A 21,547-nucleotide genomic window follows, 5' to 3' on the forward strand; every position below is an offset into this window, starting at 1 on the left:
TTGGTAGTCGGGTTTGAACTCTACTAAAAAAATACCTCTACTTCATTCCCACGCTGTCATGATTGGTCAATGAAACTATTTTGGGTGTCTTAGACAGAGGGCCACCACGCAAGTCCTCGGATCAAAAATTGTCATACCTTTTATTAAACTACAAAAATGTTATTATCGGTCAATATGTGTGTTAATCGGTCAATATATATGTTAATCGGTCAATATGTATATGGCGCAGATGTTAGCGTCTCCGCCTATGACTCCAAACGCCTGGGTTCAAATCCCAGTGTGAACGTGAAAAAAGAAAAATTTCAGCAATGGTTATCCTCTTACAAAAGCTGGCTACATTTGTAAGGTATCATGCCATGTTAAAACTTCTCTACTAAGTGGTGTCGCTATACGGCACGACGTTCGGACTCGACTTAAAAAGGAGGCCACTTATCAATGAGCTTAAATTTTAATAAGACTGCACTTATTGATATGAGAGAAGTATCCCCTATTAAAGACGGGTTTTGGGGTATGGGAAGATGTAAAGATCACGCAGTGACAAATGAACCTTAAGCCATGAAGGGGGTTATGATTTTTACCCGTTTTGTATATAGATGTGTTGTATATATGGAAATGTTTCAGAAAAAAACAATTTTGTTGTAAAGTCTACATACTAGCCCGGTGATTCACTTGGGCGAATTCCTTTTTAACCAAAGTGCGGTTTATAATCAACCTATCTTTTTTGGAGTTGGTATTTTTGACAGCTGACAACTGATTTATACTCAGTATGTTTTGCCATTGTATAACGAAAGGACTTACGGGTCGGTGTGATTTGAAATCCACAATCGACTCATTACTCACAATGAAACCTTAATCTCAATAGCCTAAATGGCCCACCGGACCGCAGAGGTTAGTATGAACGCCTGGGTTCAAATCCTGACGAGAACATCAGAAACAATAATATCCTTTTCTAATGGTGGCGACATTTGTGAGGTACATTACCATGTACGCCGTTCGGACTCGGGGATCGTTGGCCAACTTAAGATGAGCTGGATTATTCCAGTGCATATTACCGATCGCTATCAGAGCGTATGATTGGGACCATGGTGCAACTTTTTTTTGGCCGACAAATGGCTCATATTCACATTTCTCCTTAAATATTCACTTCTGCGAACTAAATATTACAGGATGTGAACAGGCCTAATAAGAGCCGACTCAAAATCTAATATAAAACAGTTATCAATATCATGCGATTACTCGGACTTTCCACTATAAAGTACTACAATACACAACCCTGTTGTAATCTCTTGCCGAAAATTAAGGAAAAAAAGATATAACACTGAATCTGTAATTTCTAAAACTTTAAAAATATGTCTAACAACAAAAGACAGTATTGGAATTATTTTGGAAATCCAATAAATGGATTTAACAGGGATGGCGCTAGTGGTAGTGCTAGAAATGTACCTAATTTAGGAACATTTAGCATGGAAAACAATGAATATCGCAGCAGTCGAAATAACATGGGCAATATGTCTAGAGATAATGCAAACAACTATGGAGGATCTATGGAGGACAACAAATGTACTAGGAACGATACTGACATCCCAAATCATTATAATGAGCCTTTCCATGGTAGTAGCTCCGGAAACAGTGGTTTTGGTGTTAATCGAGCAGGGTACGGGGATTTCAATGACATACGAAGCGAACGCTTTGAAAATTGTAATAATATCTCCTATCCCACTGCTGGTCGCGTTAGTGTTTTCAGCAGGCTGGATAATGGCATTGGAAATGCTGGAAGACAATGGGTTGGACATAATAAGCAAGCGGAGAACGATTCTATCGGGAATTTGCAAGGCATTGGGGGATCTGAGAGGAACTGGACTCCGTCGTTCGAAAATGCACAAACGCTGCTAGGAAAGCGAAGATTTATTACCGAAGATGATGGAGGCTGTTTCGAGGAATCTTATCCAATGCGCAATAAGAGATATGCTGGTCCTAACGATGTTTACCAATCAATAAGGGATCCCGATGAACACCGTGCAAGAAGGCCTGATGACAATTGTGATGGTTTTGCTAGAGGGGATTTCATGATGGGAAAACGAATGACGGACTTTATAGTAGAAAGCCATAGCTTGCTGTCAGCGAATTGCAGTACCCAAAGTGATGGTAGAAGTAATGGTATGAGCGAATGCAGAGATGCGAGCAACCAGAGGTATGGACATTTGCAAGAAGATGATTATAAAAACAGCCAAATTGTTGAAGAAAATGTTCGATTAAGATTTAATCGCGATGTGGGCAATAACGTATCGGTAGCCGATAGAAATGATCATAATAAGCATACAGCCAGTAGAAGAGCAGCTGAGCATAGAATGACAGCGGAGAAACATAAAATACCAACAGTTAAACCAAGTAAACCAAATGATAAAAGCGGAAGCGAAAAAGAAGATTCAGATGAAGACAATGATGGAAAAATTGTAGACGAAGCGGACAAAGTAGTGATACCAAGCCCATTTAAGAGAGTTTACAATGCTCTAGATTGGGATAATATCATTCAGTGTAGGAGGTTCAGATGTTTTACGAAAAAATTTCCCATTGGTCCTACAAAACAGGATCCAGAGAACTATTGGAGAAATTGGTGGAAGTCTTACGCGTACATAGAAAATGTCATTGAAAAGGTTGACAGAAAAAACGAGTATATACGATTTAAAACACAATTTCGTTGTGGAGTTGGTAACACATGGCAGGATTGTGCACACACTTATCGTGTCATCTCATCCAGATGCAAACGGCGCATTAAATTAGTATCGCCTCAATTTGAAATGAAAGATTATTATAAATTTTTTAAGTATAGAGCTATACTTAGGGATGTCTACCTACATTTTAGACGATTCATGTCCAAAAAATGGTCTGGTATTGTTGGAAAAAATCTCCGTGGATTAACACATAGAGGGAAGATAGCGTTATTGCTGCAAAATACTATAATGGAATGGCATCATTGGAAGGAGTTGGTGACCAAATTTGAAAGAGCCGAAATATCTTTGTCGGATGATGTAACTCTTGCGTATTCCATGCTTAACTACAACCTTTTCAATTTTATCGTATACGAATGTATAGTTGAACTTAAGGTAAGTTATGACCATATTCAAATAAAAGACTCACTTTTAGAATATATATACAAACAACAAACACTCGGAATCAATATTAACCCTCTTAGATATGCATCTAATATCGAAAACTGTTGCCCTTATGTCCTTATATTTCGCATTGCGCCTTTTTCGTATTAAACAAATTGGGTTTATTCGTCTTAAAATAAGAGTTGACCTGTGGGAAAGCATGAAGAAAATGACGTTCATTTCAGCCTTAAACTGCATAGCAATAAAACTGGTCCTGTTGTTTAAACTTAAGATACACTTTAAACTTCTATGCATTTACAATTTTGGGGACATCGTTGAGAAAAAGTTAGCATGTCCGTCTTAAAAGCACTACAGCAGCGTTCGTAGCATGATGACATTGGTGAATATGTCAACCTTGGCAAACCGCTCCATAATCTGGAGCGCCGACGATGAATGGTTAGCCCCTTATTATCAAACATATATTTGGACTAGACCAATACAAATATACAGCTATAAAATAAAACCCTAAAAAAAGCTAAAAAAGTAAGCGATATTTTTAGGTTTTTAATTTTAGGTTACGTTGGGGGGTATGCGTCTAGCAATCTCGGTCGCTTGCCGCTTCACTCTGTGGGCCGCAGAAGTAGGTTAGGTTAAAGGATACGCGCCCGGCAACCGCAGTTGCCAAACGCTTTACTCGGAAACCTCTGATCCATTATGTTCCTCCTAGAAAGAAAAGAGAAAAACGAAAGAAGGTCATTAGAAAAATGTGAAAAGAACTAAAAAGCTGGCACAGAGATCGAAAGAAGTCTCACCGCATCGCATCCGTCCCAGACCCATGCAGAATTCCAGAATGACTCGGGGATCGAAAGACTGTAAAGCTCAGTAAAGAGAAAGCTCAGTAAGAAGTGTTCACTCATAATCCTGCGCCTTCTCCCCTGTGTTGTTGTTGTTGTAGACACATTTGTAAGTGGAGGGCGATCCTCGTGAGCAAACTCGTTCAGGTCCATACGACAGATCGCCGCGGCGACATGGTGGCCATTGGTAATTTAAAGGTCCCAAAAACTCGTCTTGTCATGTAGAGCATCATAGGCACTCAGTATTTAAGCAAGAGCAGGTGCCGCCCGGCCTTTCACTTAGAAACTTCGCTCGATACTGTTGATTGTCCGCGATTGAATTTACAGATACTACGTATAGAGCATTCCACAATCCACAAAACTTTCAGCTGTGTGGTGCTCATAGTTATGCGGGGCACTGGCAGATGCTCAATCATCTCCCAACGCCTCCTCCTCTTCACCCCATTCCCTATAGAAATCTCTTAATGATCTGGAACTTAGCATCTCCTGACAGCTCAAGACCACACGCGAATCGCAGCCATGACCTTCAGTGCCGCCTGACGGTCCACATAAATCGTGACAGTCTGAGAGAGCCGCCGCTCCTGACTCAGGATGACATCCAAGGCCCTATGGATGGCCTCAGAAGTAAGTAAACGGTGAAAAGGTAGAATACAGAAAGAGAACCACCAGAGTACAATGCAACGCAAAATAGAAAGGAAGGGGAAACCAACAAAACAAAAGTAGCCAGGCGGACCGGAGAAGAGCTCCCATTGACGAAAGCTTCCTTCAGGTAGTAGTTTAGAATGACGAGAAGTCTGTGTGACTGCAGTGAGTACGGGCACTGAAAAAGATGTTTACCAATAATCCAGTGCCTTCTCCCTATACCGTCTCTAATTCCGGCACGGGATAACTATGAGCATCGCACAGGCTGGAACTTTGAATTCCGATCTGTGTGGTGTTCATTGTTATAACGAGAAGCTTAGCTGCGTTCACAGATTACGGGTTGTGGAGTAGCGTACAATCAGCGGTATCGATAGGAAAGTCTCAGTGAGAGGCCGTGCGGCACCGGTTCATGCATAAATATTGAGTGCCTATGAAGGTCGATATGACAAGGCGAGTTATTAGCGCCTTTATTGTCATCATGTTCCCGCGGCGATCGGTCCTTTGGAACGAAATGGGCTTGCTCATATATTGGAGCTAGATGAGGTTCGCCGCCACCACATATAGACATGTGGATATAACAACAACAACCGTCTATCAACCGTCCATAATCACAGAGCAAATAGAAGTCCGTCTTCACGTAAGACCAACACGACATCAGCAGTCCGAGGTCATGCATTTTAGGACCCAGAATAAGCGATGTCCTAATCCATAAAATACTCTGCCACAAAGCAACCCTGGAAACAACAACATTAGCTCACGTCCAAGTTGAGCGTTCGCCGTAGAAAGCGTATTTCCTACCAAGGAGCTTGCACAGAGAAGAGAAGTTTTTATTTATTGATTAGCAGGATCTGGATCCATTCTGCGTCTATTCATCAGCCGTCTCGTTCTGTCACCTCTTGATGGCCTCGGACTCATATTTGGAAAAGGATTTTTAAGGGCTATTTTGAACCCATCGTTTAAAATTTCATCAAACTCCAACGTAAATTAAGTTTTCAATGCTTTTAAGAATGCGGTTGAATTCTCAGACCAATTAAGAAGTATCTGAATGTTCGAATCCTGACGAGAAAATCAGAAAAACATTTCATCGGTCTTTATATCCTCCTAATGCTGACGACATTTGTGAGGTACTATGCCATGTAAAAAACGTCTCCCCAAGAGAAGTTGCACTACGAAATGCAATTCCAAAAAGGCGATCCGTCATCACTGAGCTTTGATTTGAATCGGACAGCATTAATAGATACTTGAGAAGTTACCCCTGTTCCTTATTGGAATGTTTATGGCCAAATTTGCAATGAACACCACACAGTTCGGTCCTCAAATGTCAGCTTGTGCAGTGTTCACAGCTATCCCGAACCGGTATGAATGGGATTGCGTATCAAAAAGTCAACATAATTGTACTGTTTTCGACACAGATTTCTTTTCATCAAATTCGCATACAAAATACTTATGGGAACGCTGGTCGTTTATCAATCAAAATAAATACATTTGAGAATCTTCCATCCACCGAAGAGCAGAGGTTACCATGTCCGCCTATGACGCTGAACGCATGGGTTCGAGTCCTGGCGAGGCCATCAGAAAAAAATTTTTTAGCGCTGGCTTTCCCCTCCTAATGCTGGCAACATTTGTGAGGTACTATGCGATGTAAAGCTTCTCTCTAAAGAGATGTCGCACTGTGGCACGCCTTTCGGCTATAAAAAGGAGGCCCCTTATCATTGAGCTTAAATTTGAATCGGACTGCACTCATTGATGTGTGATACGTTTGCCCCTGTTCCTTAACGTAATGTCCATGGGCAAAATTTGCATGGCAATCGCCAAAGCAGTGAATTGAAACCGTTTTAGATTTAACTGTTACTGAGAGGACCATCTGATTCATCATTAACACAGAAACCTCTTGCTTTATAAATACCAATTGGATGAGTACCACAGGTGAAAGACAACTTTGTCAAATTCGTTTCGTTTAAATCCTAGTGATCCAAAAATTTGATCTAAATAAACATAAGGGCGATGCGGAATTTATGGCTAGAGCACTTGAAGCACTGTTCTCAGCTACTAGTTTTTGTAAGTTGTTGTCTACTATCAAGTGACTTACGAATCCCAGTTGAGGGGATGATAGGACCCCAATAATATTTGGAGACGTAGAAGTAACTGATCCAAGGAGATGCACCAAACAAAATATGGTTGAACAAAATGTCTTTTGTTGGACCATCCCGAGTATGGTAACTCGCCGTAACACCTACGCCCATTCGTGACATCCATGATCTCCGAACCTATAAACAACCAATTCAGCTTAGACAAAGTTAAAAATGTCATCCGCAGCGCAAAATCTACCAGGACGCTGTAGCCAAATGGAATTTTCACACTGATACTGATCAATGTCCTCAACCTGCCCTTGGAAGCCAAAATGGTGGACGGTTATTGCAGCAGTCATTCAAATCACATTCTTATGGATAGACAACTAACACCCAGTGACGTAATGTGGGATTTTTGTGCTCAAGCCGCGTATTAGGTATTCACGAGCATACGGAAACGAAAGGGTTAGACAGCTTCTGAGCAATCCCATGGCAGCCGGTTGTACGTACCGGATTGACCCGATGAAGGTTTTCATCGGCAAATGCTGCCGCCTCAGTGTATAACACACTGCAACAATAACAACAGCTTCTGAGCGAATGCCGTTCTTGGAAATCCTGCCCGTAGCTACTGATGAAGTGTAATCCCTCAGGTTCACTGCGTTCCAGCAAATGCAGCCACCTCAATTTCTATTGGGCTAATATTAATGCCACCGTAGCGCAGAGGTTAGCATGTCCGCCTATAACGCTGAACGCCTGGGTTAAAATTCTGGCGAGACGATCATAAAATTTTCAGCGGTGGTTATCCCCTCCTAATGCTGGCGATATTTGTGAGGTTCTATGCCATGTAAAAACTTCTCCTCAAAAGAGGTGTCACACTGCGGCACACCGTTCGGACTCGGCTATAAAAAGGAGGTCCCTTATCATTGAGCTTAAACTTGAATCGGACTGCACTCGTCGATATGTGAGAAGTTTGCCCCTGTTCCTTAATGGAATGTTCATGGGCAAAATTTGTAAATTTGTATTAATGCCAACGTGATACATGTGTGTTGTGGCCCGGGACAAAACGTTTACTGTTAAGCTGCCCCATCCAGGTTACAGATTTTCAAGATCTGAAGAAAGGAACAGGGGGGATACTTAAAGTTTATGCCCAATGATAAGAGTCTCTTTTTTTATGCCGAGTCCGAACGGCGTGCCGCATAGCGACACCACTTGGTAGACTAGTTTTAATATCGCAGGATACCTTACAAATGTAGCCAGCATTAGTAAGGGGATAACCAACGCTGAAAATGTTGTTGATGTTCACGCCGCGATTTGAAGCCAGGCGTTCGGCATCATAGGCGGGCATGCTAACCTCTTCACCACAGTGGCCTCCCGTGTTCCTTAATGGAACGCTCGGGAAAATTAGTAATTTAGAAGAAAGGAAATTAAGGATAACAACATAAGCAGGGTACTCTGTTTTCAGTTGGGAAAAACTTTTACAAAATATCTTTATATTTACAGCAAATTTTCTGTACCAACATAATCTTGCAATTACAGTACACAGGGATTAATTGTGCTTTATTGCGTCTTTTTAGTCATTAGCCAAATAAAGTAGTTTGATTTTTCATATAAATTTTTTTTTATAAGGGTAAGTTCTCTATTCGGCTTTTCATTTGAATAACTGTCAAACTCCATATAAAAAAAATTGTTAATGAAAAATGTGTGAAAAATTAAAATGCTTTTTTAAGCTTTAATCCTAGTGTAATATGATAGCAGCATTGTTTCGGTGCAGAAAATTTGCCATAAATACATTTAAGTAAATGAAGACATTTTGTTAAAGTTTTTCACTAAACAGAGTACCCTGCTTAAGAGTTTGGCAGTTAGAACAACGCAAACCTGATAAAACTCTTAACTGCTAAAATAAAACAGCCTCAAACAGGGCTATCGATATCATGCGATTACTCTTTCCATCAGATTGTACTAAAATAATCCAACCCTGTTGTTGTTATATGTTACCAAAAAATAAATGAGCTGAAGTTTCTAAAAGAGAAATATGTTAAACAATGGACCGAGCAGTAGCACAGGACATGTAGTGTATAGAAATGCAATGAGTGGGCTCCAAAGAGAAAGCGGTAACTCAAGTAATGAACATAGAGCGGAAAATTATCCCTATGGCAGCTTTTACAACATGCCTAGAGATAATGCAAACACCTATGGAAATAGAGGTTTTTGTTATCAAACGGCTAATGGAGATTTCAGTAACAGCAAACGCTTTGAAAATAATAATAATACCATCTCCTATCCCACTTACGGGCGTTTTAGTTATGGACATAATAAGTCAGTGGTAAACCATGGTGCTTGTAATAGAGCAAGTGTTGGAAAAAAATCTGAAGGACTAACGCTGCTAGGAAAGCGAAGATTTGCCTCAAATGAACAAGACTGTTTTGAAGAATCTTATCAAAGTCAAAGTAGGAGATATACAGGTTTTAACGATGCTTTCCATTATATGATGGGAAAAGGAAATTTCGGCCTGCCTACAAATCGCAGTACCGAAAGCGATGATAAAAGTTCTGATAACAGCCAATGCAGAGATGGCAGGAATGAAATGTTTGGAAACTTAAAAGATGATTACGGAAGACAAAGTTTTTATATGAGAAATAATTACAATAGTAATAAGCATATTGAGGGATCTAATAGAAATAACGATGTGAGTGTCTGTGCCAAAGATGAAGCGTCCACAGGAAATCACAATATAACAAAACCTAAGGCCTGGGACAAGCATGAAAATTCAGATGATGAACCGGATGAGGGCGATGTTGGCAAAGACATTGACGAAGCCGATAACGTTGTTATACCAAGTCCATTTAAAAGAAATTTCGATGCTCTAGACTGGAAGTATGTTATTAAGAAAAGGGTTGGTAAGCACAGTGGAAGAAGTCGTAAAGAAATAACAGATTTATTAAAAAAATATCCACCTGGCCCCACAAAAAAGGATCCAGAAAACTATTGGAGAGATTGGTGGAAATCTTATGCGTACATTGAAAATACCATTGAAAACGTTGAAAGAAGAGATAAGGATATTCGCTATAAACTTCAATTTCAATGTGACGTTGGAAAAACATGGCATCAATGTGCTCGCACAGTCTATGATATGGTACAATTTTGTAAGAGGCGTATGAGAAGAATTACCGAAGAATTGCTTGAAAACGAAACTCAATACAAAGTATTCAAATACCGAACTATACTTAGGGATGTCTACTTAAACTATCGACCATACATGTCAGTGAGGAGAAATCGCCTACTTCGGAAGGTTCTTTATAATCTAAATAATAGAGTAAAATTTGCATTAATACTGCAAAGCATTTTAATGACATGGCATCGTTGGAAAAATATGATAAACAAATTTGAAAGAGCAGAAATATCTTTATCGGACGAAGTTACTTATGCATATTCCATGCTAAACAATAAGTTATACAATTTTATTGTATACGAAAGTTTACTTGAACTAAAGGTAAGTTCTGACTAATTTTAATAAACCGACAAAAAAGAAATGAAAATTTCTTTCACTTTTTTCGGATCTATATAAGATTATCTGGTGGCTACCCAAATATGTTGCTACTCTTAAGTTTTGTCGGTATCACTCGTTTGTAATTGGCCAATTGATCAGACGATGCATTGCTGAGGTTATTTGTTTGTCATGGATAACAGTTCTTTATCCGCTCTCGATGAATATGTATTATATTCAATAGGGGATTTGGTCCAATTGTCTATGGTCGGACCAATATTCTAACTTTAAAATAAGTTATTTGAAACCATAACCGGGATATTATAAGTTTTTATATTTCAATCTTTATTTGTACTACAAACCTGACCACCCGCAATAAGGATATTTTTTCCCTGCTATTATCAATATTATTTATTTTTGGTACACAATAACCTAATTTTCACATTGTATTATTCTTACTTAAGGGTATAAGCTTAGTAATCATTTTTTTTGCCGTTTATGTTTTGGTATTGCGAAATAGATTAAATTGAAATTGATTTGGATTTTGTATGTTTTTCTTTGCAGAATATATGCTCAGATGATTGGCCTGGATTTAACGAGTATTATAAAAGGTTGCAGTACTGAATCTTCACATAAACTATTTGTGTACCTAAAATAAATTTATTTATGTTAGCACAACTAAATTTTCCATTGTAAATTCCAAAGCGCTGAATAAAAAACTGGTGAAATGTGTATTACAATATTTCATGTGTGTTGTTAGGTTCCAGCGGCAATAAAACAGGGACCTAATTCTCGCATCTGTAATTGACTTATTACGACCCAGTTCGGCATTTTATTGATGATGAAATCCATTATCGAATAACTCTATTTTAAACTTCGAATAAAAATTTGCGAGTTTGGTAAAACTGCATTTTACGTGGTAGTTTGCACAAAAAAATAATTTTTCCAACCTCTCTAATTTTGACCCCAGGAATACGAATCTGAAATCTGATTTTGGGGCTGGGGCCCGTGGACCCACCTAGGAACCAAACCCCCCACCCCTCGGAAATTTGTGTTCTAACTTAGGCAATACGGGTATCAAATAAAAGGTATTGATTAGTAGATTACGAATATGGAATCAAAGATCCAGAATTTTGACCCAGAAAGGACCTACGGGGACTTTAGAATTTGGAACTCTCTATACCTAGGCGAACTACAGTTTAGCCACCAAGAATGTATTTCTGTTGATAACTCATTATATTCAGGATGCAGTTACCATGTACCATGATAATATTTAAACAGCTAATACTATTCAGACAAAAGTTGTTTTGATCAAACGACTCGTTTTCCTTTTATAATGCTCTGAAAACGAATCGTTTTTCCGTTACAAAACAATTCTCAAAACATCTCAACTATTGTGAACGGCTGAGATGTTCTTCAAAAGCAAAAGGAGTCAATGTAGACATGGAATAACAAGTTTTTGTTGGGAAGTTATAATCAAATTATTTTATGAAAATACACTTCTGTGAACCAGCACACAACATAGCAATTATTCGATGAATAAACGTTTGATGTATCGTGTAAACTCCGTTCTCAACTAGGTCGTTGGAAATCGATTGCAGACAACAGTAAATCGATTAGTCGATTTCCCACACTGCAAGTGAATTACAGAGAAAAGAAAGAAAGAAAAATTAAATTAAACAAATAAAATTAAACAAAAACGTAAAAACGCCATGAGTGGCTCTAGAAATTTTTTGGATGCTGACAACAGTCTGATGGAAAGAAATTTGCGTTTTATAAAGGTATGTTCTTTGTTTTTTTTTTGTTGTTGAAATACCCATTAAATAGAAAATTTTCTTGTTGCCTTTAGAATGATTTTGAAGAAAATTTAAGCCAATACTTCTCATCTGGGCCTGTAAGTGGGGCAAATGACAATTATGGAAATTCTACTTCATCCTCATCTAATTCAGCACCTCCACGAGAATATAGAGTGGTACAACCAACACCAGGTAAATTTTATAAAACATTTGTGTTTGATGTTTAAATTATGGGTCATAAGTAAAGGGGACACCCATCATAAAATATCGGAGTTGTGTTGCAGCTTTGTTAGCTATAAGGTGCCCGAAAGAAAGATTTTCTGGACAGATCAAATAAGATGCAATCATTACCAGTTTTATTTCGCATTTTCTGGACAGATCAAATAAGATGCAATCATTACCAGTTTTATTTCGCACCAGATCGTATCAGATCTACCAAAGCTAAGATCAAATCTGTTTAAAATATATATCATTATATCTATTATAAGTATGTATTTTTGCGGTTTTCGATATAGTGAATCTGTTGGATCACCTGTCCAGTAAGCATTTGCATAGTAGTAACAATTTTTTAACCGTCAAAATTAAGTTCGTGTGGCAGTCTATTTTCCAAATAGACTTACATTTAGTCCAATGTGAGACAACAGCAGCGAGAGACAAAGCCACACTGGTATGTAACGTAACTGTGCCAGACATATCTTTGAAAGACATATAAGACATCTATTTTGCAAATTCGGACAATAGCTGAGCTTTGCAAAATTTAAAAATGTTTTGTTAAGTCAAATACATGATTGATGGCTTATTATGTTATGTAGCAGCGTCGACCATGTTAATTATACCCTACACCACCACTGTTGTACAGGGTATTATAAGTTTGTGCATTTGAATCATTTTCTAATTCGATTTAGCCATGTCCGTCTGTGAGTTCATGTATTCTTGTAAGCAAAGTGCAGGTCATATTTGTTATTCAATTATCACAACACACATATCACTTTTTTGGCCCAAGGACGGACGCTATTGATTTTGGTAAAAATCGGTTCAGATTTAGATAGAGCTCCCATATATATGTATCGCCCGATTTGCACTTAAAAGGCCGTAATAGCTACAATTTTCAACCGATCTGCATAAAATTTGGCATGGACAGTTTTGTTACTGATCTTAACATGTCTACAAATCGGCCCAGATTTAGATATAGCTCCCATATACATGTACCGCCCGTTTTGCACTTAAATGACCGTAGTAGCTAAATTTTTCAACCGATCTGCACAAGATTTGGCTTGGACAGTTTTTTTACTGATATCAACATGTCTTGAAGATGCCATAAAAATCGGTTCAGATTTAGATAAGGCTCTTATATATACGCATCGCCCAATTTACACTTAAATGGCCGTAGTAGCAACAATTTTCAACCGATCTGCACAAAATTTGGCAAGGACAGCTTTGTAACTCTTTTGGATGTAGCACCCATAAATATTTATCGCCGGATTTGCACTTATATGGCCGTAGTAACAACAATTTTCTGTTCTGTTTGAAAGTCGGTTCAGATTTAGAAGTAGCTCTCATATACATATATATTTATGTACTGCCCGTATTTATAATTGTAGGGTAGGTGTAGGGTATTATATAAAGTTTATAAAAAGTCGATTTCTTATCATTTAGAAACGCTTAAATCCCGCACAACAAATTGGTATATGAAAATTTCTCTAAATATCGTAAGATGATAGGGAACACTAAAATCTTGGCATGACCTTCGCAATCATAATGCGACCCCCACAATTGTAGTCCACGCTACTCAGTGACCGGGAGTTATATAGTATAGGTATATAAATTGGACTGATTGCACAAAAAAATCGATAGGACAAAAGTTTAAAAAGCTTTTAGTAAAATAAAATTGAATATAAAATTTGATTATTCTCATTAGCTGCTGGCTGAATAAACTGATTCAATTCAGCAATATTTTCTATCAAAACGGGATTAGAATTTACTCCTGGCTTTATATAGACCAATCCCCGATATGAGTAGGCAGTTGAAATAAATTTACGTTTTTGATTTAAGGTTTTTTGTAGCTCGCAGCATTTTAAAATTCGTTGAAGTTAAATTTTTATTTATATATATTACAGCATCAGAATCGAAAACAATATTATGTAGCCGTAGCTGGGTTTTATACTCTTTCCTGAAGTCCGAGATAATTTTTAAAATATTATTCTTCATAAACGGTGTTGAAGTTGAAAAGTTATAGTACTATCCAGAGGATTGTTGCCGTTTTTATTATGCACGCGATATATAGCTTTCTGCGGTAGCGTGGAAATGTTCAGAGCGTTGCATTTACCATCAAAAATAGCGTTCAAGTTTTCAGTCCTATTGTAGGAAATGTCATTGAGTCGAAGGTCGCACGAAACGATCAAATTATCTTGCCTCTAAACTTGAGCCTTAAGATTCTTTAATTCGCTACTCATCATTCCAATATCATCACAACCTGTTTCAATGTTAGGTTTGCTTACATTTGTGCGTGACCGCGATATGTCGCCTACATCAAAATTACACGAAATAATTCGACTATTTTAACAGGAAATTGGTTTGAAAGTACATTTTTTATTTATATTTGTTAATGTAAAACGGGAAAATATGAGATAGTAAGGGAACTAGTATCCTACACCTTCCGGCACGGGAAAGCTTTGAGCACTGTACAGGCTGGAATAGTGTGATCCGATCTGTATGATATTCTTTGCTGAATACCGAGAAGTGTCCACAGGTTGCGGATAGTGGAATGCTTCATACGGAGTAGCTGCAACGGCAGTCGCGGACAATCAGCTGTATTGAGCGGAGAGTCTCAGTGAGAGGCCGGGCGGCACCAGCTCTTGTGCAAATACTGAGTGACTATGATGCTCGATATGACAAGGCGAGTTATTGGCGCCTTTAAATAACCAATGGCCACCCAGTTCCCGCGGCGATTGGTCCTTGGACCGGAACGAGCTTGCTCACCTACATAAGCTTGACGAGGATTGCCACCTCCACATGAGAGAGTGGCACAACAACAACAACCTTCACTATAACTTTAAATTAGTTCATATCATTATATGACCACTTTATCTTAATATGCACCAACGTTGATAGACTTTGTCGGAAGTGTTCAGAAGGTTGCTGCAGTTGCAACGGCCTTATAAGTAAAAATCGTACAATGCATATGTAACGGGAGCAATATCTCAATCTGAACCGATTTTTATGAAATATATCAGATATGCACTTAAGTAAGAAATCAATTTTCATCAAATTTCGTGAAGATCGGTTGTAAATTGTACGACATTTTAAATTAAACCGGACGATAATTATATAAGAAGTTAGATCCTAGTCTGATCCGACTAGGTCGATACATAGTGGCAGTGGTAGAAAAAAATATTATGCAAAATTTAAAATGCAAACAGGGCGATACATATACATGGGTGCTATGTGTAAATGTGAACCGATTTATATTAAATTCAGTACAAAATTTCAAGTGTCATAAAAAAATTCTATCATAATATGCCCAAATTATGCGACGATTTGGGAAGATATTACCACATTGTTGCAATAATAGTTAAAATCGGACAAACATATATGGAAGCTATACTTTAATATGAATCGATTTTGACCATACACATAGTAGAAGTCATAGGAGAAGACATTGTAAAAAATTTGATGAAGGTTGGTTGTTTAATGCGCTTGCTCCAAAGTGAAAATCGGTCGAAACATATATATGGGAGATATATCTAAATCTGAACTCATTTCTGTAAAATTCAACCGTAATTTCAAGAAAACTAGAGTAGGAGCCGATATCGATAGTGACAACATGCTCTTAGTGGCCACTGTACGTCTACGCCCAGCCCAGTAGAGAAAAGGACTCGAACAATAACCACAAAATTCAACCTCTTAAACCTGAAAGACCCCGAAACAGGTCACGAATACAAGGCCACATTAACGGATTAGTTGCAAAATAACACCAATACATGGGCCGACATAACAGCAGCATAAACAGAGGCGGCCACCTCTGTCATAGGAATCGCTCAACGATCCCAAAAACCATGGATAAACAACGAAACTATAGAGGAACTAAAACCCCGGAAACGTCTACGCAACGTTCTGCTTCGGGTAAAATCATGTGTAACTAAAACCGCTGGCATAGCAAGCCGAAAATGCAGCTAATATTGAAAACATGCGTGATGATTAAGAGTCAATAAAACAAATGATTAAGAGTCAATAAAACAATATAAGGCCAACGGCAATAATAAAACATGAGGACGGATTTACAATTTATCATCGGTTTCTTCAGCTCCGAAGGTGCGGCAACCGAGGACGCTCGCTCCTACCCTCTTAATCCCCCTGTGCGCCGAAACCCACTAAGGGAAATGTGTAGGGCCTCAATTTCTTCGTAGGTGTGTCGGTCTGTAGACCTATCCCTGCATGGGTTTCGGCGCACAGAGGATTAAGAGGGTCGGAGCTTATAGGAATGCTAAAGTTTCACATTTGCATGTGGAGGTGGCGATGCCCGTCAACATTTTATAGGAGAGCAAGCTCGTTCCATTCTATACGACCGATCACCGCGGGAACATGATGGTCATTGTTTTTTTTAAGGCGCCAATAAGTTGTCTTGTCAATCGAGCATGGTAGGCCCTCAGTATTTATGCAAGAGCCGGTGCCGCCCGAATTCTCACTGAGTCTCTTCACTGGATTCTCTGATTGTCCGAGACTGCAGTTGCAGCTACTCCCTAAAAAGCATTCCACTATCCGCAACTTGTGGACTCGCCCGTCAGCTCTCAGCTGAACTTCTCGTGATAACGAAGAATAATCTCATGGCAGCCGGTTGTATGTACCGGATTGACCCGATGGAGTTCTTCATCGGCAAGGGCTGCCGCCTCAGTGTATAACACACTGCTACAACAACACAACGAATATTTTAATATTCTTCAAGATTATATGCCAAAATTTAAGCTTGAAGAGGTTTCCCGTTATGCTGGTGTTGGCAGAAACAGAAGGAAAACATGCAGATAGGCTAAAGTTTGAAAGTAACGTTTTCGGCATAATCTGAGAGGGCGTCAACAAAGAGTTAAGTATGGAACGTAGATGGGCACCAACACACATCCTCATGTAATTTCTTATTCCAAACGAAAAACCAACAAAAGTACACGTACAGTATAGGCAACCTCCCGTGGTTTTGTTCGTTTGACGCGTTGCTGTTGTTCCACAAAGCTGCATCACTTAGTTGATCTTTCGCGTTATATATGCTGTGGGCGTGTACCGCACTAACAAGCAAGTAGGAGTCCTTTTACCAGGGGTGCTCTAGAATAACATTTTCAATTTTTATACAATTTTCAAACTTTAATAAAAAGCCAACTCTCAAAAATTGGTACTAATAATACTCTTTTAGGCGATGTTTCTAACCCTACTTTTGATTTAATTATTCTATTTTAGATGTGTAGTCATACAAATACATTCCGATATTAATTAATTTTCTGTTTATTTGTATAAAAGGATTCTGCATTAAAAGCTTCAAAGTAAATACCAACGAGAAGTATTTCATCAATGTCTGTCAAACCGAAGAAATTCCACCACCCGAAGACATTACTGAAACTGAACTTACGGAAATTTTAAATTCCGACGAACCAAGTTCTTATCGCATACCAATGAGCATTTCTGAGCCTCGAGTTACCAAAGATAAATCTGATAATCCTGTCGATGCTGTGGATTTTGCCGTAAATCCAAAATTTTTTGCCAAAATCGAAAAGTCGATACTTTTTCGTGATTTCTTTTTGGTTTTGATTGCCGAAGCCTTAAGCGAAAAATATAATGTGCAAATTAAAGTTGATAAGGCAATCATTCTTACTAAACGCAAATTTATTGGTACTTTGGTCTCACATCGTGTGCGCAATAATGATGTAAAAAATGTACTGAGCTCTTATCGCAATCCTTCTAAGGATGATCTTAGTAAATTGAAATCACTTGAAGGTGGCCAGAAGCAGTTGGTTCAAGAAATCAATGCAAATGAAGTGAATGCATTAAGGAAGCAATCCGAACAACTTAAACAGCAAGAATCAGTGCGTATCAAACAGGAAATTTCGCAGGCTTCTTCAACAGTTCCAGACTATAAATTAAGAGCACGTATCAAAGACGAGGAGGTTGAGGAGGTACAAGCCGAATTCTTTTTGCCAAAATGTGTAAGTAAATGTAAAACCCCCTAAACCTAGTTCTGAATTTGTTCGCGCCTGTTCGGACGAGTATCATTTCTATATAGGATGGTAATTTCTCTTTTGAGTTGAGCTTAATGATGATAAATTTCTATGCAACGATTTGACGGGCTTTCCACCCTTTGGCAAGGGAAGTCATCATCATCAGAAATCTCTACGAAAATTAGCAAAGTTGTTACTGAAAGTCGTTCGCGTACTTTATTTCCCAGGAGAAGAGATCGGGAGAGTGAGTGAGAGCGAGCAAGATTTTGAGAGTTTGATAATTGAGAGCCGTTTTATGAAAACCAGCTGTCTTACTTTACTTTAATTGGCTATGCAGAACAATTGTTCCACTAGCCGAACGTAAAATAGCGTTCCAAGCGCCTCGATCTTCTGCGGCCATTCTAAAATCTCTGACACCAAGTTTCAAGGTGTCTCCCACCACTTGATCTTTCCATCAGGCTTTTGGTCTTCCTGGTTTGCGTGTACCACCGTGTTTGCCTCAAAGGGCTTCTTTGCTGAAGCTTCTTCATCCAATCCGACAACATGACCTAGCCGCCGCAGCCGTTGTATTTTGACGCGTGTAACTATGCCATCGTCGTCATACAGCTCGTGGTTCATACGTCGCCTATATTTTCCATTAACGCAAACTGGTTCATATATTTTACGAAGAATCTTTCTCTTTAATACTCCAAGCACTGCCTCATCTGCTTTCACAACAATAACAATACGGGTAGTATCAGTGTCTTGTCGAGAGGTGGCCTTGTTTCTAAACTGCTTACTTAGTCCAAAGTAGCATCTGTTTGCCAGTATGGTGCGGTGTAAGCACGAGAACGTCTAGTAAACTGGCCATCAGGGCAATTAGGACGGTAAGGTCACGAACAGTCTTGGAGTGTAAGAAGGTGATTAACGCCTTCTCTGAGGATAGCACGATCCTCATCGTTTGGGTTCCAGGCCATAGTGGAGTATGGAAAAGAACAGACGATTTGGCAGTGAAGGCCAGAGAACTGCTATCAGTAAACTTGGTTAACCTAAAGCCTTTCGAGTCAACACAGTCCGAGATAAGGCTGTGGGCGACGAACTCGCATGTAACACTTTGAAACAGCGAAACGGTCGGTAGGAAGACGAAAATCCTATGGGGAGATCCGGAGCGTGAGAAGGGTCAGGCTATTACTGAAAGGAAGTAAGAAGGTCAGTATAGCTTTCGGTATCATAACGGGACACATAGGACTACGAGCTCACTTATGCAAAATCGGTGCGGGAAATGATAGCATGTGTGGGGCATGCGGGGAAGATGATGAGACGTCCCGGAATGGGATAGCTGTAAGCACCACACAAGCTGGAACATTAAGGTCCGATCTGTGTGGTCTTCATTGCTGTCACGAGAAGCTTAGCTGCGAGCTACCGGACGGCGATCGTTCCTTTGGACCGGAACGAACTTGCTCACCTACAGGATCGCCACCTCCACATGAAAATGTGGTTACAACAAAAACATGATGAGACGTCTGAGCATTTCATAGATCATTGCCCGGCTTTCGCGGCCAACAGACACTGGCAGTTATGTGGGGACACAATACCAGACATGAACCAACGTAGGGGCATGGTATGGAAAACAATTAAGGATTTTGTAAGTAGCACGGACTTCCTAACATGGATTTTTTTTCGATAATTCTTGGCTTAGTGTACGTCCATAGTGGTATGGGCGGATTAATATCCGCATCCTCTTTTCAACCTAACTTATCATTGAGCTTAAAACTTTAATCGGAGTGCACTAATTGGTATGAGAGAAGTATCCTCTGTGGACGTGGCATAGATCATATAAATTCCAAATTTTCAGCGTCGTTTTGACTCATCACTTTTGCAAAATTTTGGAGTCCTGGCTGCTTTCTGGGATTTGTTGCCTCTAGTGCATTGGTAGGTTGTATTTATCTCGAACATAATTTCGAATCATTGTCTCACCAGCTGAGCGATGGATTTCTTGTCCATACAACTACAATTGATTCCATGGTATACACTTGGTTTTGTACATCATATAAGCTCGTCTCGCAAGAGAAATAAACCCTAGTGTTTAGTAACATATTACATAATTTCTTTTATATATTTCGATATTTTCTATTATAGATTTCGTCCCAGGAAATCACTTTGGACATTGGCGAAGATCGTATTCTGTTGGAATCTATGAAACATGGTTATCTTTTTGATAAGTTTGTCAACTATCGGCTAAACCAGGAAAGAGCACGCGCAATATTTGATAAGACTAATAAGGTTTGTAAAACTTTTGCACCCTTATTCACAAAACTTAGGTTATTTGACAGTTCTAAAAAGGAAATCAGTCAATTCTACTTCTAATCTACATTAAATTTTGTGAATACGGGTGTTAGAATATATCGGAGTTTTCTTAAAGACAGCAAATAACGAAAAAGCTAAAACTACATAAGAGTCGAAGGAATTTAGAGATGAAATTTAAAAATTTATTTACATAGAAACCAAAACTAAACTTGTACTGAATTTGTCATTGTTCGTAGGAGACCCAAAGTCCTTATATAACATAAAGCTAAAGCTCTGGTAGCTTAATAAGTCTTATCGTAAATTTTGTGTAAAATTTAAGCAATAAGAGACTAAAAATACTGAAATTTATTAATCAATATTTATTTTTTTTTCTTTCAGATGCTTCAAATACGCATTCCTGTTATATCGGCTTAATAAACATATGTATATCTTAATAAAAATAGCTCTTAAAAATAAAAAGGTCCAAAAATTAACATTTAATAATACATATACATCAGGGACGTAGTCAGGGGGCCATCGGGCCGGATCCGAGTATATTCCACAAAGACAACATTATTTTTCTAAGGGTAAAATTGTAATGAAATTCTTAGTAAAAGCTTAATTTTAATAAAATCTTTTTAAACAAATTTAATGAAATTTTTCTAAAGACAAAATATCAGCATAACATTCTGAAAAAACGTTATTAATTTTTTTTATAAATATTTATATTACAACAACAACAAAATTTTGACCATGAATATTCCACTAAGGAACAGGAGCAAACTTCTCACATATCTATGAGTGCAGTCCGATTCAAGTTTAAGCTCAATGATAAGGGGCCTCCTTTTTATAGCCAAGTCCGAACGGCGTGCGACACCTCTTTGGAGAGAAGTTTTACATGGCATAGTACCTCACATATGTATCCAGCATTAGGAGGGGAATACCACCGTTGAAAAATTTTTCTGATGGTCTCGCCAGGATTCGAAACCAGGCTTCAGCGTCATAGGCGGACATGCTAACCTCTGCGCTACGGTGGCCTCTAAATATTTATATTGGGTTGCCCAAAAAGTAATTGCGGATTTTTCATATAGTCGGCGTTGACAAATTTTTTCACAGCTTGTGACTCTGTAACTGCATTCTTTCTCCTG

At 38.7% G+C, this 21,547-nt stretch overlaps 2 protein-coding genes across 3 annotated transcripts; both read left to right on the plus strand.

Moving 5' to 3' along the window:
* Positions 1 to 1,261: 1,261 nt before the first annotated feature.
* Positions 1,262 to 10,883, plus strand: LOC106083718 (uncharacterized). 2 transcript variants are annotated; one of them, XM_013246929.2, is made up of 2 exons: positions 1,262 to 3,104; positions 10,706 to 10,883. In XM_013246929.2, exons 1-2 carry the CDS (start codon positions 1,350 to 1,352, stop codon positions 10,763 to 10,765), a joined length of 1,815 nt encoding a protein of 604 aa, XP_013102383.2. In that variant the 5' UTR covers positions 1,262 to 1,349; the 3' UTR covers positions 10,766 to 10,883. The 2 variants fall into 2 exon arrangements, with proteins under 2 accessions (XP_013102383.2, XP_013102384.2); XM_013246930.2 differs by lacking the exon at positions 1,262 to 3,104 and adding an exon at positions 8,606 to 10,147.
* Positions 10,884 to 11,756: 873 nt separating this feature from the next.
* Positions 11,757 to 20,893, plus strand: LOC106083723 (PIH1 domain-containing protein 1). The gene is made up of 5 exons (XM_013246940.2): positions 11,757 to 11,922; positions 11,991 to 12,129; positions 17,440 to 18,122; positions 20,253 to 20,396; positions 20,799 to 20,893. The coding sequence occupies exons 1-5, from the start codon at positions 11,854 to 11,856 to the stop codon at positions 20,832 to 20,834; spliced, it is 1,071 nt and encodes a 356-aa protein (XP_013102394.2). The 5' UTR covers positions 11,757 to 11,853; the 3' UTR covers positions 20,835 to 20,893.
* Positions 20,894 to 21,547: the final 654 nt, after the last annotated feature.

Source organism: Stomoxys calcitrans, chromosome 3 (genome assembly GCF_963082655.1).
Source record: "Stomoxys calcitrans chromosome 3, idStoCalc2.1, whole genome shotgun sequence".
NCBI classification, from domain to species: Eukaryota; Metazoa; Arthropoda; class Insecta; order Diptera; family Muscidae; genus Stomoxys; species Stomoxys calcitrans.